Raw genomic sequence first — 24918 nt, forward strand, 5'->3', positions numbered from 1 at the left:
TGGAATTTTGCGATGAAAACAGACGACTTAATAGCTGACTACCATGCTGTCCCAAAATGTCCTCTACAATCCGTGACGTCACGCGCAGGCATCATCATACCGAGACGTTTTCAGCAGGATATTTCGCGCAAAATTTAAAATTGCACTTTAGTAAGCTAACCCGTGTGTTGCAATGTTAAGATTTCATCATTGATATATAAACTATCAGACTGCGTGGTCGGTAGTAGTGGCTTTCAGTAGGCCTTTAAAACCACTTAATATGTTCCAATAAATATAATAATGTAAGTGTTTTTTCTATTTTGTACAATCTTCCAAGATTGAATTAATAAATTAAAATCATTAACACAATGTGAAAATTGAGATTTCACTTAAGAAAGAGACTTTTGTGTATGAGAGCAAATGTTTCACACTTTAAAAATTGGATATAAATTCACACGATCAATCCACGCAAGCGCGAAGACTACGTCACTTCCTGGACTTGCAATTTGTTTTATGACCGAGCTCCTGCGATATCACGTTCTGTGATATTTGAATGTTTTATTAATGTTTTGTATAAAAATAGATGATCTAGGAGTAAAAGGGAACAACAATAAAAACACGTGGAAGGGTAGATTAAAAAAATCAGGCAGTAGTATCGCTACAATTTCTACCACTTTCACTCTTGTCATTGCAATGAATGTCGCACGGGGGCGCCACTGAACCCCATCATTAAAGGTTTGTTTCATATACTTTGAATGATTTTTTTTTAAACTAGACAGTCTTTTATATCACATTGTTATTCAAATAAATATTACAGAAAAGAAAAGCATAGTAAAATAAATATTACAGAAAAGAAAAGCATAGTAACAGTGACAGCAGGCAATATCTTATACAGGTAAAAGCCAGTAAATTAGAATATTTTGAAAAACTTGATTTATTTCAGTAATTGCATTCAAAAGGTGTAAGTTGTACATTATATTTATTCATTGCACACAGACTGATGCATTCAAATGTTTATTTCATTTAATTTTGATGATTTGAAGTGGCAACAAATGAAAATCCAAAATTCCGTGTGTCACAAAATTAGAATATTACTTAAGGCTAATACAAAAAAGGGATTTTTAGAAATGTTGGCCAACTGAAAAGTATGAAAATGAAAAATATGAGCATGTACAATACTCAATACTTGGTTGGAGCTCCTTTTGCCTCAATTACTGCGTTAATGCGGCGTGGCATGGAGTCGATGAGTTTCTGGCACTGCTCAGGTGTTATGAGAGCCCAGGTTGCTCTGATAGTGGCCTTCAACTCTTCTGCGTTTTTGGGTCTGGCATTCTGCATCTTCCTTTTCACAATACCCCACAGATTTTCTATGGGGCTAAGGTCAGGGGAGTTGGCGGGCCAATTTAGAACAGAAATACCATGGTCCGTAAACCAGGCACGGGTAGATTTTGCGCTGTGTGCAGGCGCCAAGTCCTGTTGGAACTTGAAATCTCCATCTCCATAGAGCAGGTCAGCAGCAGGAAGCATGAAGTGCTCTAAAACTTGCTGGTAGACGGCTGCGTTGACCCTGGATCTCAGGAAACAGAGTGGACCGACACCAGCTGGACTGCTGCTGAGTGGTCCAAAGTCATGTTTTCTGACGAAAGCAAATTTTGCATTTCCTTTGGAAATCGAGGTCCCAGAGTCTGGAGGAAGACAGGAGAGGCACAGGATCCACGTTGCCTGAAGTCTAGTGTAAAGTTTCTACCATCAGTGATGGTTTGGGGTGCCATGTCATCTGCTGGTGTCGGTCCACTCTGTTTCCTGAGATCCAGGGTCAACGCAGCCGTCTACCAGCAAGTTTTAGAGCACTTCATGCTTCCTGCTGCTGACCTGCTCTATGGAGATGGAGATTTCAAGTTCCAACAGGACTTGGCGCCTGCACACAGCGCAAAATCTACCCGTGCCTGGTTTACGGACCATGGTATTTCTGTTCTAAATTGGCCCGCCAACTACCCTGACCTTAGCCCCATAGAAAATCTGTGGGGTATTGTGAAAAGGAAGATGCAGAATGCCAGACCCAAAAACGGAGAAGAGTTGAAGGCCACTATCAGAGCAACCTGGGCTCTCATAACACCTGAGCAGTGCCAGAAACTCATCGACTCCATGCCACGCCGCATTAACGCAGTAATTGAGGCAAAAGGAGCTCCAACCAAGTATTGAGTATTGTACATGCTCATATTTTTCATTTTCATACTTTTCAGTTGGCCAACATTTCTAAAAATCCCTTTTTTGTATCGTTTGTCCCAAAGGCAAACGAGTTCATTTAAGAAAAAAAAGACGGAATTGACCACTTAAAATATTTTTTAGGATGTTGTTTTGCAATTGAAGACAACACTTGTTCATTCTGTGATAGGGAAACAAAATAAACGGTTTATTTTATGAATGTATGCAAAGTAAATCTCTGTGGGATGATGTACAATATTGGCTTTTGCCTGACACTCCAAACTTTGATTGATATTGTATATTGTTTTGGGGATGTTAAAAAAGAAAAAAAAAACGTAAAAAAATGTTTAAAACACAATAATGGGGATTTTTTTATTTTAATCAACAAATGTAAATTTGTAAAAATAAAACCATCCTTCCACAAATAGTTCAGCCATTTTCTCTCATGTCTGGGGACATACATATAAAACAATTACAACACAATAATCATATTACAAAAGAGAGTAATAAAGATGATTAACACAATTGATTTTAGAAACCCAATAAATGATTCATAGAGTCACATATTTTGGAATTGTATAAAAGACAACTGTTCAAATGATGTATAAAGTAAATAATAATATGCTTTCTGAAGCGGTCCAGAAGATTCTTCAGGTGTGAACCAGTACATATGTATATCATATAAAGGTGCTAATCTATGGGATTATTAACAATTAGAAATAAATATATGTCACACTTCAATATTTCAAACACCTATACACAACACTATTATGATTACGTCTAAAATTGTATTAAGAATCTAAAAAACCCAAAACTAGTGAAGTTGGCACGTTGTGTAAATGGTAAATAAAAAGTGAATACAATGATTTGCAAATCCTTTTCAATTTATATTCAATTGAATAGACTGCAAAGACAAGATAGTTAATGTTCGAACTGGGAAACTTATTAACTTTTTTGCAAATAATCACGAACTTATAATTTAATGTCAGCAACACATTGCAAAACAGGGGCATTTTTACCACTGTGTTACATGGCCTTTCCTTTTAACAACACTCAGTAAATGTTTGGGAACTGAGGAGACCAATTTTTTAAGCTTTTCAGGTGGAATTATTTCCCATTCTTGCTTGATGTACAGCTTAAGTTGTTCAACAGTCTGGGGTCTTTGTTGTGGTATTTTAGGTTTCATAATGTGCCACACATTTTTAATGGGAGACAGGTCTCGATTACAGGCAGGCTAGTCTGGCACCTGCACTCTTTTACTACGAAGCCACGCTGTTTTAACACGTGCAGAATGTGGCTCGGCATTGTCTTGCTGAAATAAGCAGGGGCGTACATGAAAATGACGTTGCTTGGATGGCACCATATGTTGCTCCAAAACCTGTATGTACCTTTCAGCATTAATGGTGCCTTCACAGATGTGTAAGTTACCCATGCCTTGGGCACTAATACACCCCCATACTATCACAGATGCTGGCTTTTGAACCTTGCGCCTATAACAATCCGGATGGTTCTTTTCCTCTTTGGTCCGGAGGACACAACGTCCACAGTTTCCAAAAACAATTTGAATGTGGACTCGTCAGACCACAGAACACTTTTCCACTTTGCATCAGTCCATCTGAGAAGAGCTTGGGCCCTGCAAAGCCAGCAGCGTTTCTGGGTGTTGTTGATAAATGGCTTTGCACGTACTCGGGTTAAAAAAACACTAATACAAAATAACTAATCTATAAATGTGTAAGCATATTAAAAGATTGTTACACAAACAACAATGTCACAAATGTTTTATGTGCTGATGTTGTTAGAAAGTTAAAATTAAAGTTTTGACAGTTTATTTCAAATCCTGACGTTTCATTTGCTGCTGCTGTTCTCACCAGCACACTTGTGTTTCTTACACTGGTACTTATAAGAGAATCTTTCACCACACACACTGCAACTCAACACTTTCTCTCCTGGGTGTGTTCTCATGTGTGTTCTAAGGGTTGATCGTTCACAAAAGCCTCTGTTGCAGATTGAACAGGAATGTGATTTTTCGCCAGTGTGTGTTCTCGTGTGTTTTTTTAAATTTTGACTTTCTGTAAAACCTTTACCACAGACTAAACAGGTAAAAGGTTTTTCACCAGTGTGTGTTCTCATGTGTACTTTCAAATTGTTACTTTGCGCAAAACCTTTACTACAGATTGAACAGATAAAATGTTTTTCACCGGTGTGTAAAATTGTGTGTTTTTTCAAACTCTGACTGTGTGTAAAACTTTTACCACATATTGAACAGGTGAAAGGTTTTTTTCCAGTGTGTGTTGGCATGTGTTCGTTTAACACATTTTTTTTTGTAAAACCTTTACCACAGACTGGACAGGAAAAAGGTTTTTCACCAGTGTGTGTTCTCATGTGCACTTTCAAATATTCATTCCTTGCAAAAGATGAGCCACAGGTTGAACAGGAAAAAGGTTTTTCACCCGTGTGTGTTCTCATGTGTACTTTCAAATTTTGACTTTGCGCAAAACCTTTACTACAGAGTGAACAGGTAAAGGGTTTTTCTCCTGTGTGTGTTCTCATGTGTCTTTTCAAATGTTCACCTTGGACAAAACTTGAATTACACACAGAACACTTAAAAAGGTTTTCCCCTGTGTGTCTTTTCAGGTGTTCTTTCAAACCTTGACTTCGTGCATACCTTGTATCACACACAGAACACGAAAACGTTTTTTCTCCTTTATGTGTTCTTGTGTGCTCTTTCATATTTTCCCTCCTTGTAAAAGATAAGCCACAGATTGAACAAGCAAAATGTTTTTCACCAGTGTGTGTTCTCATGTGTGTTTTCAGAAGACTATGGTTTTTAAATGTTTTGTCACAGTGAGAACATTTCAAGTGAGTGTTGTCAGTGTGACATGTCTTATCATCTTTAGAGTCTTCATCATCAGTGTCAGGAGAGTGTGACGTTGTGTCGTCACTATCTGATAGTGGAGCTAAGAGCTTGTCTGCTTGTGATCCTCCACAGTGGTCTCCATCAGTTTCTGTTGTCATGTGTTGTGTTGCGCTGCTGCTTGGAGGCTCCGCCTCTCTCTTCTCCTCACTTTCACCTTTGACCTCATCATCTTCACTCTTTACAGGGACACCAGTCACTGGGAACTCCACCAGTCCTTCATGATGATCTCCCTCCCGACTGATGCGGTGTTCCTCCTCTTCATCTTTAATGTGGGGGGTCAGTGAGTCTTTCTCTTCCTTTTTACAGGGAAGGGTCTGTGTCAAAGAGGAAAAGGATACGCCAGAGGGTCCGTGGCACCTGGTCTTCCTCTTTGATGGATCCTCCTTCACCATCCTGAAGCTACACTCCTGTTTTTCAGGCAGAAGTTGTTCTTCACAGACGTCTGCAGGACACAAAATTATAAACATGCTTAAGAAATGTCCAGATTTGCTCAGTCACATGAGGCATTCAGTAAGTTTACATGTACTTAAAATAACAAGTTATTATATAAATTGGCCTGAAAACAAACACACTGCTCTTTACAACATTATTCACAGGAAAAGAAGACCACTTTTACGAGGGATGGGCAATAAGGCCTAAAATCTATATTGCGATAAATTCCCTTCCACTTAAGTGCAGCTGGAATAGGCTCCAGCGCCCCCTGTGACTTTAATGTCAGTTACTGCTGTATAAACTTGGAGAAAAGATCAGGTTGTCTACAATGTAAATCTGTATTCTGTATTGTTGTCTCTGCTATGACGCCATCTTGTGGTGGAATTTGCTCACTGCGAGTGCTGTGGGTTGAAAGTGTATTTCCTTTTGCTTCGTGGTTTCATTTATCTCATCAAGCAACAGAGGTGTGGACTCGAGTCACATGACTTGGACTCGAGTCAGACTCGAGTCATGAATTTGATGACTTTAGACTCGACTTGACAAAATGTAAAAAGACTTGCAACTCGACTTAGACTTTAACATCAATGACTTGTGACTTCACTTGGACTTGAGCCTTTTGAATTGACATGACTTGACATGACTTGCTACTTTCCCCAAAACCCAAAGATGAAAAAGTTATTCGGGAGCGCTCCGTATTTTTCATTGTGTACTTGTCTATCAGCGTTGCGTGTGTCAGCTGGTGTGCTCTCAGTACAACAGCCAATCAAATTAGATCTACTTTGTTTTCATCACACAGCATTCATCCAATCAAATTGCAGGACAACCAACGAAGAAGACATGTCCAAACCACACACCAGTGAACAAAAAATGATACCTAAAATAATTTTGTTTGGGTATAAAAATTACGAGGTGGTCAACACAAAACGGTTTGCAGTATGCAACACATGCGGTTCCAAAATGACTGATGGAGAGGCAACAACTTCCAACTTCGTCCGGCATTTGAAGTTGCACAAAGAACGGTAAGTTTTGAATGTAAGATAACGTTTATTGGCTAAGTAACGTGACTTTTATTTGCTGTGCAGTTAAATCAGTGAGGCTGTAAACTCACTGCTAACGTTATAACGTTATTGCAAACACGGGAATCTGTTGCAGTTCACTAACTTATTCATACTTTTTGTTCAGTGATTTTTTTTAAGCAGGGTTACGTTAGTCAATATATCACACGTAACGTTAGACGGCGGTCAGCAGCACCGCGTATTTTAGCCACCTAAAAAAAGACAAAAATAGTAAAATAAAGGTCAGTTAAAATGTATACTATATTATGGATATGTTTACCGTTTTAGCTAGCTTTCTGACATACTGTTGGTTGTTTACCTCAGTGGTCCCCAACCACCGGGCCGCGGCCCGGTACTGGTCCGTGGATCGATTGGTATCGGGCCGCACAAGAAATATTTTATTTTTTTTAATTTTTTTTATTAAATCAACATAAAAAACACAAGATACACTTACAAGTAGTGCACCAACCCAAAACAACTCTCTCCCCCTTTTGTTCTGGGCATTGAACATGAAGACTCTTCCTTCACTGTTCCGAGTGGCCATGAGAGTCTTGGCAGTGCCTGCCTCCAGTGCTCCAGTGGAGCGAGTTTTCAGCCATAGTGGCATCATACTATGCCCCCATCGTGCACAAATGACTGACAGACTCTTGGCTAATTTGGTCTTTTGCAAATGCAATGCATCATAGGGCCCTGACATATAAAAAGTACAACTTTTTTGTTATGTTCACGTATATGTCATGTTTTTTCAATGTTAACACTTTTGTACAAATAAGTACATTTGAACTTTATTTTTCAATGTGTTTGTTCTGTAAAGGAATGAGTTAATGTTTAAAATGACTGGTTAATAGTGCTATTATAAAGTGCAATGTCAACACAATTTTCTTTCCTGCAATTTAAAATGCACTTGTTTTAATAAATAAATACAGTGTTTGAAAAGCATACACAATCTGTGTTAATATATTAGTCTGTGGTTAAAAGGACTTGAAAGGACTCGAAACTCAAAATGCAGGACTTAGGACTTGACTTGAGACTTTCCAGTCTTGACTTTGGACTTGACTCGGGGCTTGCCTGTCTTGACTCGGGACTTGACTCGGACTTGAGGGCAAAGACTTGAGACTTACTTGTGACTTGCAAAACAATGACTTGGTCCCACCTCTGTCAAGCAATGTTTGTAAGTGTAACCGGGGATGTCCACTGGATGTGGGACGGCGGCCCCACGGCGAGAGACCAGTTTCATTTTTTTGTTTTCAACTCAATATTTCAGTTTTCACCGCCTGGTTTCTATATTTAGTGGTCGACACAACAAGGCGGTTCAATTACTGTAACATTATAAATGTTTGTTTTTCATTCTCAGAGAGAAGCATGAAGGACACCCGCATTGAACGTGCAGTTGTTGTGTGCAAGAAGGTAGTAAGCAGCTTCTCGTTCAGCTGGAAGAGGAGGAAAGACCTGGCCACCGCACAGCAAGAGCTGACTCTCCTTGCACACCAGCTAATCAGTGAGTCTCCTACCAGGTGGGGATCCCGAGAGAAGATGATTGAGTGGGTGCTGGAGCAGGAACAAGCGATTTCTCAAGTCTTAGCCGCAGACAAGAAAACCCGGCATCTCGTTCTCACCTGGGAGACCTGCAAGTCCTCGAGTCAGTGCACAAGGCTCTCAAACACAGCCTGGAATTCACTGATGCTCCATCAGGTGAGAGTTACATCACAGTGTCCTATGTCAAGCCTGAGCTCCATCTCTTCAAGTCCAGCATTTTGGAATATCAGGAGGATGACACTCCACTGACCCAGTATATCAAAGCCTCCATCCTGGATTATCTGAGCGGGAAGTTTTCCGATCCTTCCACTAACGCCCTGCTGGACATGACAGGCTTAGTGGATCCCAGGTTCAAGACAACATACTGGACAGAATGAAAGGTGGAGGACATCAAGAGTAGAGCCTTAGCTGAGATGGAGGCTATACTGTCCGAGTCTGACCAGGGCACAGCTGAGTTGGCTGCTTCCCAACCTCAAGATGCATCAACAACATCACAGCTAACCAGAGGTGGGTAGAGTAGCCAGAAATTGTACTCAAGTAAGAGTACTGTTACTTTAGAGATTTATTACTCAAGTAAAAGTAAGGAGTAGTCACCCAAATATTTACTTGAGTAAAAGTAAAAAGTATGTTGTGAAAAAACTACTCAAGTACTGAGTAACTGATGATTAACATACACAGTCACACTCATATCATATATATATATATATATATATATATATATATATATGTATATATATATATATATATATATATGTATGTGTGGGAAAAAAAAAAAAAAATCACAAGACTACTTCATCTCTACAGGCCTGTTTCATGAGGGGGTTCCCTGTAGAGGCCTGTAGAGATGAAGTAGTCTTGTGATTTTTTTTCCCACACATACATATATTGCGCTCTACTACGGTATCGAGCACTATTTTTTGGATAACCTTATTAAGACATATATATATATATATATATATATATATATACACATATATATATATATATATATATATATATATACACACATATATATATATATATATATATATATATATATATATATATATATATATATATATATATACACACATACATTGATATATACAGTATATAATTTATATTTATTTATTTTGCTGTTTTTGTTTACATGTTAAAGGTGTTTTAATGAATATACATGCATGTTTAACATATAGATTCCTTTCTTTCATGAAGACTAGAATATAAGTTGGTGTATTACCTGATTCTGATGACTTGCATTGATTGTAATCAGACAGTAGTGATGATAACGTCCACGTTTTCAAATGGAGTAGAAGAAAAGTTCCTCCTTTCTGTCTAATACCACATGAAAGTGGTGGGTTTTTGGCATCTTATTTGTCCAGCTTCCATATTCGTTTTTATACACTTTACAAGAAATATATTGGCGGCAAACTCCGTAGCTTGCTAGCTTGTTTGCGCTGGCTTTCGGAGACTCTTATGTTGAAAGCGCAGGCGCGACGGAGCGGCACTTTTATTGTGAATACAGGAACGTCCTCATGTGCGGTCAGTCTTTAGGCTTTTGACGGGATGTACGGTTGAAATAAAAAAAGTATCTTTTTTCCTTCACACATTTGATTGATTAATTGAAACTTTTATTAGTAGATTGCACAGTACAGTACATATTCCGTACAATTGACCACTAAATGGTAACACCCCAATAAGTTTTTCAACTTGTTTAAGTTGCTCTCTGAGCTGCCACCTTAACGTGGTAGAGGAGTTTGCGTGTCCCAATGATCCTAGGAGCTATGTTGTCCGGGGGCTTCCATGCCCCCTGGTAGGGTCTCCCAAGACAAACAGGTCCTAGGTGAGGGATCAGACAAAGAGCAGCTCGAAGACTTCTATGGAAATGCAAGAACCGAGACTCAGATTTCCCTCGCCCGGACGCGGGTCACCGGGGCCCCCCTCCGGAGCCAGGCCCGGAGTTGGGGCACGATGGCGAGCGCCTGGTGGCCGGGCCTGTCCCCATGGGGCCCGGCCGGGCACAGCCCGAAGAGGCAACGTGGGTCCCCCCTCCAATGGGCTCACCACCCATAGCAGGGGCCATAGAGGTCGGGTGCAATGTGAGCTGGGCGGTAGCCGAAGGCAGGGCACTTGGCGGTCCGATCCTCGGCTACAGAAGCTAGCTCTTGGGACGTGGAACGTCACCTCGCTGGGGGGGAAGGAGCCTGAGCTAGTGCGCGAGGTAGAGAAGTTCCGGTTGGATATAGTCGGACTCACCTCGACGCACAGCAAGGGCTCTGGAACCAGTTCTCTCGAGAGGGGATGGACTCTCTTCCACTCTGGCGTTGCCAGCAGTGAGAGGCGACGGGCTGGGGTGGCAATTCTTGTTGCCCCCCGGCTCAGAGCCTGCATGTTGGAGTTCAACCCGGTGGACGAGAGGGTAGCTTCCCTCCGCCTTCGGGTGGGGGGACGGGTCCTGACTGTTGTTTGCGCTTACGCGCCAAACAGCAGCTCAGAGTACCCACCCTTTTTGGATTCACTCGAGGGAGTACTTGAGAGTGCTCCCCCGGGTGATTCCCTCGTTCTACTGGGGGACTTCAACGCTCATATTGGCAACGACAGTGAAACCTGGAGAGGCGTGATTGGGAAGAATGGCCGCCCGGATCTGAACCCAAGTGGTGTTTTGTTATTGGACTTTTGTGCCCGTCACGGATTGTCCATAACGAACACCATGTTCAAGCATAAGGGTGTCCATATGTGCACTTGGCACCAGGACACCCTAGGCCGCAGTTCTATGATCGACTTTGTAGTTGTGTCATCGGATTTGCGGCCTCATGTTTTGGACACTCGGGTGAAGAGAGGGGCGGAGCTTTCTACCGATCACCACCTGGTGGTGAGTTGGCTGCGATGGTGGGGGAGGATGCCGGACAGACCTGGCAGGCCCAAACGCATTGTGAGGGTTTGCTGGGAACGTCTGGCAGAGTCTCCTGTCAGAGAGAGTTTCAATTCCCACCTCCGGAAGAACTTTGAACATGTCACGAGGGAGGTGCTGGACATTGAGTCCGAGTGGACCATGTTCCGCACCTCTATTGTCGAGGCGGCTGATTGGAGCTGTGGCCGCAAGGTAGTTGGTGCCTGTCGTGGCGGTAATCCTAGAACCCGTTGGTGGACACCGGCGGTGAGGGATGCCGTCAAGCTGAAGAAGGAGTCCTATCGGGTTCTTTTGGCTCATGGGACTCCTGAGGCAGCGGACAGGTACCGACAGGCCAAGCGGTGTGCGGCTTCAGCGGTCGCGGAGGCAAAAACTCGGACATGGGAGGAGTTCGGGGAAGCCATGGAAAACGACTTCCGGACGGCTTCGAAGCGATTCTGGACCACCATCCACCGCCTCAGGAAGGGGAAGCAGTGCACTACCAACACCGTGTATGGTGCGGATGGTGTTCTGCTGACCTCGACTGCGGAAGTTGTGGATCGGTGGAGGGAATACTTCGAAGACCTCCTCAATCCCACCAACACGTCTTCCTATGAGGAAGCAGTGCCTGAGGAATCTGTGGTGGGCTCTCCTATTTCTGGGGCTGAGGTTGCTGAGGTAGTTAAAAAGCTCCTCGGTGGCAAGGCCCCGGGGGTGGATGAGATCCGCCCGGAGTTCCTTAAGGCTCTGGATGCTGTAGGGCTGTCTTGGTTGACAAGACTCTGCAGCATCGCGTGGACATCGGGGGCAGTACCTCTGGATTGGCAGACCGGGGTGGTGGTTCCTGTCTTTAAAAAGGGGAACCGGAGGGTGTGTTCTAACTATCGTGGGATCACACTCCTCAGCCTTCCCGGTAAGGTCTATTCAGGTGTACTGGAGAGGAGGCTACGCCGGATAGTCGAACCTCGGATTCAGGAGGAACAGTGTGGTTTTCGTCCTGGTCGTGGAACTGTGGACCAGCTCTATACTCTCGGCAGGGTCCTTGAGGGTGCATGGGAGTTTGCGCAACCAGTCTACATGTGCTTTGTGGACTTGGAGAAGGCATTCGACCGTGTCCCTCGGGAAGTCCTGTGGGGAGTGCTCAGAGAGTATGGGGTTTCGGACTGTCTGATTGTGGCGGTCCGCTCCCTGTATGATCAGTGTCAGAGCTTGGTTCGCATTGCTGGCAGTAAGTCGGACACGTTTCCGGTGAGGGTTGGACTCCGCCAAGGCTGCCCTTTGTCACCGATTCTGTTCATAACTTTTATGGACAGAATTTCTAGGCGCAGTCAAGGCGTTGAGGGGATCCGGTTTGGTGGCTGCAGGATTAGGTCTCTGCTTTTTGCAGATGATTTGGTCCTGATGGCTTCATCTGGCCAGGATCTTCAGCTCTCACTGGATCGGTTCGCAGCTGAGTGTGAAGCGACTGGGATGAGAATCAGCACCTCCAAGTCCGAGTCCATGGTTCTCGCCCGGAAAAGGGTGGAGTGCCATCTCCGGGTTGGGGAGGAGATCTTGCCCCAAGTGGAGGAGTTCAAGTACCTCGGAGTCTTGTTCACGAGTGAGGGAAGAGTGGATCGTGAGATCGACAGGCGGATCGGTGCGGCGTCTTCAGTAATGCGGACGCTGTATCGATCCGTTGTGGTGAAGAAGGAGCTGAGCCGGAAGGCAAAGCTCTCAATTTACCGGTCGATCTACGTTCCCATCCTCACCTATGGTCATGAGCTTTGGGTTATGACCGAAAGGACAAGATCACGGGTACAAGCGGCCGAAATGAGTTTCCTCCGCCGGGTGGCGGGGCTCTCCCTTAGAGATAGGGTGAGAAGCTCTGTCATCCGTGGGGAGCTCAAAGTAAAGCCGCTGCTCCTCCGCATCGAGAGGAGCCAGATGAGGTGGTTCGGGCATCTGGTCAGGATGCCACCCGAGCGCCTCCCTAAGGAGGTGTTTAGGGCATGTCCGACCGGTAGGAGGCCACGAGGAAGACCCAGGACACGTTGGGAAGACTATGTCTCCCGGCTGGCCTGGGAACGCCTCGGGATCCCCCGGGAGGAGCTGGACGAAGTGGCTGGGGAGAGGGAAGTCTGGGCTTCCCTGCTTAGGCTGCTGCCCCCGCGACCCGACCTCGGATAAGCGGAAGAAGATGGATGGATGGATGGAACTTGTTTAAGTCAGGTCATGTGACCGCCTGGCTCTGTTTGATTGGTCCAACGTCACCAGTGACTGCATCTGATTGGTGGAACGAAGTGAAACGTCACCAGTAAGGCAGGCACTTTGAAGGTCTGTCTGACAGACCAAAACAAACAAAGCGTGCATTAACAGATCGATAAAAATTAGTAGCGAGTAGCGAGCTGAATGTAGATAAAAGTAGCGGAGTAAAAGTAGCGTTCCTTCTCTATAAATATACTTAAGTAAAAGTAAAAGTATGTTGCATTAAAACTACTCTTAGAAGTACAATTTATCCCAAAAGTTACTCAAGTAGATGTAACGGAGTAAATGTAGCGCGTTACTACCCACCTCTGCAGCTAACAGAGCCACTAAGGAAGAAAACCCTTGGAAGCTTCTTTAAAACAGCAGCAACGTCATCCTCAAGCACACTATCACAGAGAGAGCGTATTGAAAAAGAGTTGTCTGCCTACTTGCATACTGTTAATGTTGACAGTGAAGCAAATCCCCTGCAGTGGTGGAACAACCATGAGGAAATGTTCCCAAACCTAAAAAATGTGGCAAAAAAGTATCTGTGTGTGCCTGCCACCAGTTCCCCATCGGAAAGGGTGTTTAGTACCAGTGGGAATATAGTTACATGCCACTGAGCATCTCTCAAACCAGACACCGTTGATAGGCTTGTGTTTTTGGCACAAAACCTCTGAACAACCTGGTACTGCTCACTGGTTGTTTTCACAAGCACAACACAGCATGCACAAAATGCAACTATATATTTTTTTAACTTCTTATTTGTGCCATATATTTCATACAGAAGAAACTCAATCATCAATCAATCACTGTTTATTTATATAGCCCTAAATCACAAGTGTCTCAAAGGGCGGCACAAGCCACAACGACATCCTCGGTACAGAGCCCACATAAGGGCAAGGAAAAACTCACCCCAGTGGGACGTCGATGTGAATGACTATGAGAAACCTTGGAGAGGACCGCATATGTGGGTAACCCCCCCCCCCAAGACTAAAGCTGTGAACTTTTCCATAAGTAACCTCATTGACCTTTTGTTGCCATTGTTTTATGTTCAGGCATTGTGGCCATACAAATAGGGTCCTCTTTTTGAAATATCTTGTGTAACATCATGCACAGAAGTGCACGTTATTTGTTTGAAAATATTGTAGTGGCGTTCTGTTCAAAAAGTGCACTTTAATTTAGTGTTGTTTAAAAATGTCATCTTAGTGACATCATGCACAAAAGTGCACTAATTTGTTTTAAAATGTCTCTGACAATCTTGCACTTTGTTTTGAAATTACATAAATGTTTGTGCCACAGCTTAATAACTGTTTAATAAATACAGTTTTGGTAAATTGACTTAGTTGTGATTTTCCCTCTCTGCATGAAAGTTTAAAAAGAGCATATATTAATACAGTATGAACAATAATGTTTTAATGTAGACACATGGAATCATCATAATGGTGTGATTATATGCATCAAGTGTTCATTCAAGGCTAAGGCAAAATATCGAGATATATATCGTGTATCGTGACATGGCCTAAACATATTGAGATATTAATAAAAGACCATATCACCCAGCCCTAGGTTTCACTATGTAAAGCGCTTTGAGTCACTAGAGAAAAGCGCTAAATAAATATACTTCACTTCACATAAAAAGGAACCTCACTTTTTTATATTTTGCCTATCAAGAACACACGTTTTTGCTTTTTTATACATTCTAAATAGTAAATAAATGCGATCAAAAGTCTGCTTACAATAGAGGCTATTAGAGTCGATATAATCTGCCTACAAAGAACTTAAAAAACATCCAAACACCTCCATTAAAGGCCTACTGAAATGTGATTTTCTTATTTAAACGGGGATAGCAGGTCCATTCTATGTGTCATACTTGATCATTTCGCGATATTGCCATATTTTTGCTGAAAGGATTTAATAGAGAACATCGACGATAAAGTTCGCAACTTTTGGTTGCTGATAAAAAAGTCTTGCCTGTACCGGAAGTAGCAGACGATATGCGCGTGACGTCACAGGTTGTGGAGCTCCTCACATCCGCACATTGTTTATAATTATGGCCACCAGAAGCGAGAGCGATTCGGACCGAGAAAGCAACGATTTCCCCATTAATTTGAGCGAGGATGAAAGATTTGTGGATGAGGAAAGTGAGAGTGAAGGACTAGAGGGCAGTGGGAGCGATTCAGATAGGAAAGATGCTGTGAGAGGCGAGTGGGACCTGATATTCAGCTGGGAATGACTAAAACAGTAAATAAACACAAGACATATATATATACTCTATTAGCCACAACACAACCAGGATTATATTTAATATGCCACAAATGAATCCCGCATAACAAACACCTCCCCCCTCCCGTCCATATAACCCGCCAATACAACTCAAACACCTGCACAACACACTCAATCCCACAGCCCAAAGTACCGTTCATACAGTTCATAAAGTTCATACAGCACACATATTTCCCCAAAGTCCCCAAAGTTACGTACGTGACATGCACATAGCGGCACGCACGTACGGGCAAGCGATCAAATGTTTGGAAGCCGCAACTGCATGCGTATTCACGGTACCGCGTCTGCGTATCCAACTCAAAGTCCTCCTGGTAAGAGTCTCTGTTGTCTCAGTTCTCCACAGGCCAATGGTAAAGCTTGACTGTCATCTTTCGGGAATGTAAACAATGAAACATCGGCTGTGTTATCCGGCACAACAGTCAGGGGGTGCATTCTACGGCGGGGGTGCGTTATCCGGCACAACACCTGCCGCAATACACCGCTTCCCACCTACAGCTTTCTTCTTTGCTGTCTCCATTGTTCATTGAACAAATTGCAAAAGATTCACCAACACAGATGTCCAGAATACTGTGGAATTTTGCGATGAAAACAGACGACTTAATAGCTGGCCACCATGCTGTCCCAAAATGTCCTCTACAATGAGTGACGTCACATGCAGACGTCATCATACCGAGACGTTTTCAGCAGGATATTTCGCGCGAAATTTAAAATTGCACTTTAGAAAGCCGTATTGGCATGTGTTGCAATGTTAAGATTTCATCATTGATATATAAACTATCAGACTGCGTGGTCGGTAGTAGTGGGTTTCAGTAGGCCTTTAAGGTTTTATGTACATGCAGTAGGTACATATTGGTAGGTTGGTAATGCATGGCATCCTGCCAGCTGCTATGCTGACAGTTATTTTAGTACCTGTCATTAAAGACGAGGCTGGTAAGGTAGGTACTATGGACAATTATCGACCTATCGCCCAAGCCAGCATGCTATCTAAAGTGCTGGAAAGTGTGATAATATACAGAGTTGGGGATCTTATTTGCACCGCAGACAACCAATTTGGCTTTAAGAGCAAGTACAGCCCTGACTTGTGTATTTATGCTTTAAAATAAGCAGTAGGAAAATACAGAGTGAAGGGCTATACAATGTTGGTAGGGTTTATTGATGCATCTAAAGCAGGGGTCACCAACGCGGTGCCCGCGGGCACCAGGTAGCCCGTGAGGACCAGATGAGTCGCCCGCTGGCCTGTTCTAAAAATAGCTCAAATAGCAGCACTTACCAGTGAGCTGCCTCTATTTTTTAAATTGTATTTATTTACTAGCAAGCTTGTCTCGCTTTGCTTGACATTTTTAATTCTAAGAGAGACAAAACTCAAATAGAATTTGAAAATCCAAGAAAATATTTTAAAGACTTGGTCTTCACTTGTTTAAATAAATTCATTTATTTTTTTTACTTTGCTTCTTATAACTTTCAGAAAAACAATTTTAGAGAAAAAAATACAACCTTAAAAAAGATTTTAGGATTTTTAAATTCCTACCTCTTCTTTCCTGACAATTTAAATCAATGTTCAAGTACCGTATTTTCCGCACTATAAGGCGCACCTAAAAACCACAATTTTTCTCAAAAGCTGACAGTGCGCCTTATAACCCGGTGCGCTTTATTACGATTCATTTTCATAAAGTTTCGGTCTCGCAACTTCGGTAAACAGCCGCCATCTTTTTTCCCGGTAGAACAGGAAGCGCTTCTTCTTCTACGCAAGCAACCGCCAAGGAAAGCACCCGCCCCCATAGAACAGGAAGCGCTTCACCCGCCCCCGGAAGAAGAAGAAAAAACGCGCGGATATCACCGTACGTTTCATTTCCTGTTTACATCTGTAAAGACCACAAAATGGCTCCTACTAAGTGATCCGGTTCATAAAAAGACGCAATCTCTCCATCCGCACACGGATTACTACCGTATTTCACAGCTGATATTCCTGTGAACCGCACTGTGGAACGGGAGCACGTACGGTGAATATTCGCACCACAGGGAATGAGAAGTCATCCTTCACTGTGGTTCTAGCTTGCCATGCTAACTTCCACCCATGATGATATTCAAAAGGAAGACCTTGCCAAAAGAGACCTTTCCAGCCGGCGTCATCATAAAAGCTAACTCGAAGGGATGGATGGATGAAGAAAAGATGAGCGAGTGGTTAAGGGAAGTTTACGCGAAGAGGCCGGGTGGCTTTTTTCACACAGCTCCGAAGGCGAACACACCTTCACTAAGACGGGCAGATAGCGCCGGTCGACATACGCCAACATCTGCCAGTGGATCGTAAATGCCTGGGCAGATAGTTTCGGTCACAACTGTGGTCCGAGCTTTCCGGAAGGCAGGATTCACAGAACTGCTGCACAACAACAGCGACACTGAATCCGATGACTTCGACGAGGCGGAGCCGGCCATTTTTGGATCCCACGCTTGCGCAACTTTTCAATTCGGACACCGAAGACGAAGAATTCGAAGGATTTACGAATGAAGAATAACTTCAGAAGGTGAGCGCTATGTTTATTTTGTGTGTTGTGACATTAACGTTCGAGCAACATTATGTTGCTATTTATTGCTCTACACCATTTTGAATTTTACTATGTTTGTGATTGCACATTTGCGTACATTTTGGGACAGAGTTGTTAGAACGCTGGTTTTCAATATATTATTAAAGTTTGACTGAACTATCTGACTGTTTTTTTGACATTCACTTTAGCGCAGCGTTTTTTTGACATTCACTTTAGCGCAGCGTAGGCGCGGCTTATAGTCCTGGGCGGCTTATTGGTGGACAAAATTATGAAATATGTAATTCATAGAAGGTGCGGCTAATAATCCGGTGCGCCTTATAGTGCGGAAAATACGGTATTTTTTTTTTATTGTAAAGAATAATAAATACATTTTAATTTAATTCTTCATTTTAACTTCTGTTATTTCGACGAACAATATTTGTGAAATATTTCTTCAAACTTATGATTAAAATTCAAAACAATTATTCTGGCAAATCTAGAAAATCTGTAGAATCTGAGGCTTTTGACAAAGTTGCAGAAAAGTACTCTCAGGTCATAAACAGAGTTGGGCACGAGTTTGAGAACAGGTTTTGTGACTTGGATCAGCTTGAGCCATGTGTGTTGTTCATTTCTAATCCTTTCATGAACGTGGACATATCATGCATTGCTGAGCAGTTAAGTGCAACATTCAGTCTGGATGCTGAACAGGTGGAGATTGAAATTGTAACACTGCAAAATGACCTCCACCTCAAATCCCACCAGGCTGCACCAAACTTTTGGTGCCGTGTTGACACAGAAAAGTACAGTGGTGTATGTGCAGCAGCTATGAAGGTTGCAAGCCTGTTTGCTTCAACTTATCTTTGTGAATCAGCCTTTTCTGACATGAACTTCATCAAGAACAAACACAGAACACGCCTCACTGATGCACATCTGCAAGACTCACTCAGAGTTGCAGTGTCAAGTTACACACCAGAGTACAACACACTAGTTAACAGCATGCAATGCCAGGCTTCCCACTAACTGACAAAGAAACAGATAAACAGATTTGGTGTCCAGTTCAAAGTGTGACATGATTTATTTAAAAATTTGAGAGTTGACTTTTGTATTTTACATGAGTTATTATTTGTACAAACATATATAACGTAATTCATGATTTGTTAAAAAATGTTAGTGGCTAGCTAGTTCAAATGGGATATTGTGATTTCACAAGACTGTCTTAGAAGTGATCATTTGAAAACGTTCAATTTGAAAAATGTGCACTTAGAGAAAATATAAAAATAAAGTGTTGCATATTGATATTTATCTGTTTCTATATATATTTATTGTGAGAAATCATTAAGATGATGAGTGTTTCCACAAAGATAAATATCATTAATAATAACATAGAGTTAAAGGTAAATTTAGCAAATTGGCTATTTCTGGCAATTTATTTAAGTGTGTATCAAACTGGTAGCCCTTCGCATTAATCAGTACCCAAGAAGTAGCTCTTGGTTTCAAAAAGGTTGGTGACCCCTGATCTAAAGCATTTGACAGAGTCAACCATCTCAAACTCTTCACCAATCTGAAGCATAGTGGTGTTGTAGGTATATTCTGGCATATTGGTACGACAGGCAGACAATGCAGGTAAAATGGGGGCGTAGTTTATCCTCTCCCTTTACAGTTGGCAATGGGGTACGACAGGGCTGGCTTCTACCACCAGGCCTATTCAGCCTGTCTATGGATGACCTGTCAAGGCAGTGGGAGAATGCAGAACAGGACGCATCATGGGGAACACCTTAATCAACCACTTTACGTACGCTGATGATTTGGCCATCATATCTCCCAGTAGTGCAGGGTTCCACCAGCTTCTTAACTAACATATGCTTAGACTATGGAGTCAAGTTTGACAAAGAGTATGGTAATGATATGTAGGACCAAGGAGGATCAACATCTTATCATCGTAGAGTGGCCGTGCCAGCAATCGGAGGGTTGCTGGTTACTGGGGTTCAATCTCCACCTTCTACCACCCTAGTCAAGTCTGTTGTGTCCTTGGGCAAGACACTTCACCCTTGCTCCTGATGGGTGCTGGTTAGCGCCTTGCATGGCAGCTCCCGCCATCAGTGTGTGAATGGGTGAATGTGGAAATAATGTCAAAGCGCTTTGAGTACCTTGAAGGTAGAAAAGCGCTATACAAGTATAATCTATTTATCATTTATTTATCATCAATGACAAGATGGAGGATAATGCTGACATGCTCAGACTGCTGTATGTCCAAGTCAATATGCTGGTGAGCAAATGTCATTACTGCTCTGATGAAGCGAAGGTGTACTTGTTTAGAGCTTACTGCACCCCTATGTACACAGCACCCCTCTGGGTGAGGTTCAAGAAAGAGAGTTTGCGCAAACTCCAGGTTGCCTATAATGACTGTCTCAGGATCCTGCTCAGAAAGCCCAGGGGTAGTAGTGCCAGCAAGCTTTTTTGTGATTTAGGGGTAAACACCTTCCACGCCACCCTGAGAAAACTGATGTTTAAGTTTATATGTAGACTGCAGGGGCCCGAGAATGGTTTTATTATAGAGATAACCAATCCTAGGTGTAGTTCTGTTAGGTATATATATGGAAACACTGGTATCTGTGCCTCACAATACGAAGGTCCTGGGTTCGGGATCTTTCTGTGTGGAGTTTGCATGTTCTCCCCGTGACGGCGTGGGTTCCCTCCTGGTACTCCGGCTTCCTCCCACCTCCAAAGACATGCACCTGGGGATAGGTTGATTGGCAACACTAAATGGGCCCTAGTGTGTGAATGTGAGTTTAAATGTTATTGGTCTATCTGTGTTGGCCCTGTGATGGAGATGGCGACTTGTCCAGGGTGTACACCGCCTTCCGCCAGAATGCAGCTGAGATAGGCTCCAGCACCCCCCGCGACCCCAAAAGGGACAAGCGGTAGGAAATGGATGGATGTTATCTGTGCCTTTTACTAAACGTGAAGAAGCATTTTAAAGTATACTTTTATTGCTGCTTATGTTTATTAATTATATGGTTTTTTTTAACAGAATATGCACAAGCATCGATTTAAGTTTATTCTACAAATGGACTGTGTTAGGTAACTAATTTTTACGGTAATTAAATTCGATAGAACAACGAGAACCACGCGGTTGCAAGTACCATACGTATATATCAGTGACGTCCAGTCACTAGAGGCGGGGCCTCACCTGCCATCATGGAAAGAAAAAAAATGTAAAAATAAAAAAATAAAAAAATTGTTATATGTATCCAGTGATTATACTATAAAGTTATTTTCCATTTAACTTCACCAGTTTTAGATTATTTTTATTCAAAATCGCTGAATTTTCACATTTGTCGTTCAAATACTGAGAAGAGACGGTGCGGTGAACAGCAGCCAGTTGAGGCACGTCACTCAGTGCAGCAACATGGATTGCGCAATGACTTGGCTAACTGCTGGCCTGCTGTGCAGTGAGACTGTATTGCTATATGAACTATATTATACATTTCCATAGTTTAGTTAGCTGAGGTATATAATGTACAGTGTATTTAGTCAACAACTGTATGTGTGTAAAGTATTTCTTGTGCTGAGCGATCATAAAACGGCTGCAAAAGACGCACTGGCTGAGGCTCGCCTCCTGCACCCCCGCCGTAGAATTGTTATATCAACTAAAGCCCACACTTAAACTTTCCACGTGCAAGATTGAATCTATTTAAAAAAATTATTTCATAAGAAGCCAAAAAGTGCAAAAACAATAATGTTGGTGTTGGAGGAGTTGTGAATGACTGCAGGGACAAAACATTAGATACACCTGCAGACTGCAGCTGTACCTAATTCACAACTCCTCCAACACGAACATTATTGTTTTTGCACTTTTTGGCTTCTTATTAAATAACTTTTGTAACCTATTTTCATGGGCTTTCCTCTTTGTGATGTTAAGTTCCTGTTATGCGCTGTTATACAGTATATGCCTTGAGCTCTTATTTTGAAGGCGCTAAGAGCGGAAGTGATGTCACGTTGCGGAGGTTTTTGAAAGAAGTTAAATAAAGTGGTCCTCGTGTAAACTGGAGCCTCCGTGTTTGTTATTTTGTAGTTTCATACAGTATAGGCGACATTTATAAACCCTCGGTTACACTTTTTTAAATAGATTCAATCTTGCACGTGGAAAGTTTAAGTGAGGGCTTTAGTTGCGGGCATGGACTTAATTTCTAAGTAAAGGTAAGACCATAATATCAATCATTTTTGATGATTTAACCCCCAATTCCAACCCTTGATGCTGAGTGCCAAGCAGGGAAGAATGCTGGTATGAGCTTTTAAACATAACCCGTTAACTGCTGCCAATCAAATGGTGAATAAGATACTCTTTAGGGTTCATATGTTTGTAAATCTGACTGTGATGAAGTCAGTGCCTCACCAGCCATCAACCTCACCGCACGTCACTGGTATATATGTACATCATCTTCACAAGACAACCAAACTTCTCATACACAACATATTTAAGAATAGTGTTAATAATCAAATATAAAGTTAGTAAACATGTGAGAATAAAAAGTAAACAAACCTGGTCTGTGTAACACAACTTGATGATGTTTCTTATAATAAACATCCAGCAGTTGATGTTGTCGCTCGTTCGCCTCTTTTGTTGGACAAAGTTCCTCCTCATACTCTGCCATCGTTCTATCGCACATTTTCACCCAATCACAACACTTTACACTCACATTTGATCTCTACTTAGCGATGTTTAAATAACTTCCGCGTCTCTTTGTTAGCAGCTAACAAGCTAATAAGCAAGCTATCTTAAATGAAGCTTGCAAACAGGAGAAGTGTCATAGTGCACTCAGACTAATGTATCCGGCTACAAACAATTATTAACCGTGTGTACTCTATTAAACAACAGATATGTAAGAATACAGAAATATAATGCCCGCGTTTAGGCCTTCTGCGTCAGACGCAGTCTTGCTTTATCACGCGATCGGTCCACGCATGCGCGTACTCTACGTCACTTCCGTCAACTAGTTTTGCCACAGTTACTTACCATGGTTCTTTTGTGTAATCGGTATTTCAATAACAATGTCATAATAAACGATTACATACAAAACGAACGTTATTAAAAAAAATACGGGGCTTCACGGTGGCAGAGGGGTTAGTGCATCTGCCTCACAATACGAAGGTCCTGAGCAGTGTTGGGACTAACGCGTTACAAAGTAACGCGTTACTGTAACGCCGTTAGTTTTGGCGGTAACTAGTAATCTAACGCGTTATTTTTTATATTCAGTAACTCAGTTACCGTTACTACATGATGCGTTACTGCGTTATTTTACGTTACTTTTTATGTAGTATAAAGTGTGTTTTATCGGAGCGCTGCTGTGTCATCGTTCTGATTCTTCTTGTGTCACAAGCCGGAGAAGAGAGAGAGACATGCGCTGTGTGGGTGTGTGTGAGTGTGGGGAGGGGGGGCGTGTCTGATCATGGCGGAGCCAGAAGTCCAGTTTGCTAACATGGAGATATTTTCACTACTTTTCTTTTGTCGAGCACAAAGAAAGGAACATTTTAGTTAAATGTAAATTGTGCTTTGGATCAAAGATGCCATCTACTGCCCAAAACAGCAATTCAAATCTGCTGAAACAAGCTACATAAGCAACATGCTTCGACGAAGCTAGTAAAGAGAGACAGAGACTCCAATGACACTTCACCTCCACCACTTAAGGATTAACTCTGCCTCTGCTCATCATTCAGCGCTAAAGGTACACACACTCTGTCAATCAATGTTCCCTGTAATTTTTCATGTGTGTGAGCAAACGCAAAAACTCCCTGAGCATTGAGTGGAGCCCATGTGAGCAACATCACACGTGCACACTGTGGCTACACCAGCAGCACACCTGTCCCAAACCTGACTAAATAACAAGTTCAATCTCCATCCATCCATCCATTTCCTACCGCTTGTCCCTTTCGGGGTCACTGGAGCCTATCTCAGCTGTATTCGGGCGGAAGGCTGTGTACACCCTGGACAAGCCCCCACCCATCGCAGGGCCACCACAGATAGACAGACAACATTCTCTTATTATTATAATCAAATGACAGCAGTCATTTCAATTTCTAATATAAGTGTTTAGGCCCACTTACAATGACAATAACAAAAAATATTGTTTTTCATGAACTGTGTACTTGTATTGTTTGTCTGGGTGGAGGTCCTGCTTTGGAAATAGTTTGTACCCCTTTCAGACATGTGTACATTCCTGCAACTTCCTGTTTGTAAAAAATATATTTTTATTAGTATGTATTTAATATACTAACAACATTTAATGATTAATATTTATAAATTAAGATTCCTAATAAATGACACTAGAATAAGCACACATTTGATTGGTAAATCATAGTGTAACCACCTGGAATTACACTTTATGTGTGGTGTTGGAGTTGTCCAACTTTTTGTGTGGCTGTAAACGCATCACTGGCTAAGTGCCATATGTGCATGTGTTGGCACAAGTGAGAAAGAGCGAGCGGCTGCTCTTGATATAACAGTGATGTGTTTATGGCCGACAATAAAGAGTTTTGCTCAGTAAAGTGATGGATGGAATTCATGTCCTCAAAGCGTCTCGACAGACGTATTATTATATTTGAACAATGATGACGAAAATGGTTTTCTCTGTCGTGTCCGTGTCGTGTCGAAAATTGTTATGCGCTTATTTTTTTATTTGATTTTGTGCGTGGCATAGATTTGTCGTGCGCAGAGGACACTTGAGCAGTGCGCAATTGCACAGGTGCGCTCCTTAGAGGGAACGTTGCTGTCAATTCTCTTATATACTCTTTCATTCTAGACTTCTAGAGTGTTTGATTATCACATCACTCTAAATGTATAGACTATAAAGTTCACAAACATAAAGAGGGATCCTAGTGGGCCAGGCCAAT

The 24918-nt window shown here is 42.3% G+C and overlaps 1 protein-coding gene across 1 annotated transcript; it reads right to left on the bottom strand.

The window, feature by feature from the left end:
- Positions 1 to 2530: 2530 nt before the first annotated feature.
- LOC133579103 (uncharacterized) lies at positions 2531 to 22978 on the bottom strand. The gene is made up of 2 exons (XM_061933636.1): positions 22571 to 22978; positions 2531 to 5543 (listed from the first exon to the last, which is right to left on the bottom strand). Exons 1-2 carry the CDS (start codon positions 22695 to 22697, stop codon positions 4030 to 4032), a joined length of 1641 nt encoding a protein of 546 aa, XP_061789620.1. The 5' UTR covers positions 22698 to 22978; the 3' UTR covers positions 2531 to 4029.
- Between the last annotated feature and the right edge of the window lie 1940 nt (positions 22979 to 24918).

This window comes from Nerophis lumbriciformis, linkage group LG03 (genome assembly GCF_033978685.3).
Source record: "Nerophis lumbriciformis linkage group LG03, RoL_Nlum_v2.1, whole genome shotgun sequence".
NCBI lineage: Eukaryota > Metazoa > Chordata > Actinopteri > Syngnathiformes > Syngnathidae > Nerophis > Nerophis lumbriciformis.

Coding starts and splice junctions, on each gene's coding strand:
- LOC133579103 (XM_061933636.1), bottom strand. CDS start 22,697: ATGTGCGATAGAACGATGGCAGAGTATGAGGAGGAACTTTGTCCAACA. Junction 5,544..22,570: donor AGTTGTGTTACACAGACCAG/GTTTGTTTACTT, acceptor TGTGTCCTGCAG/ACGTCTGTGAAGAACAACTT.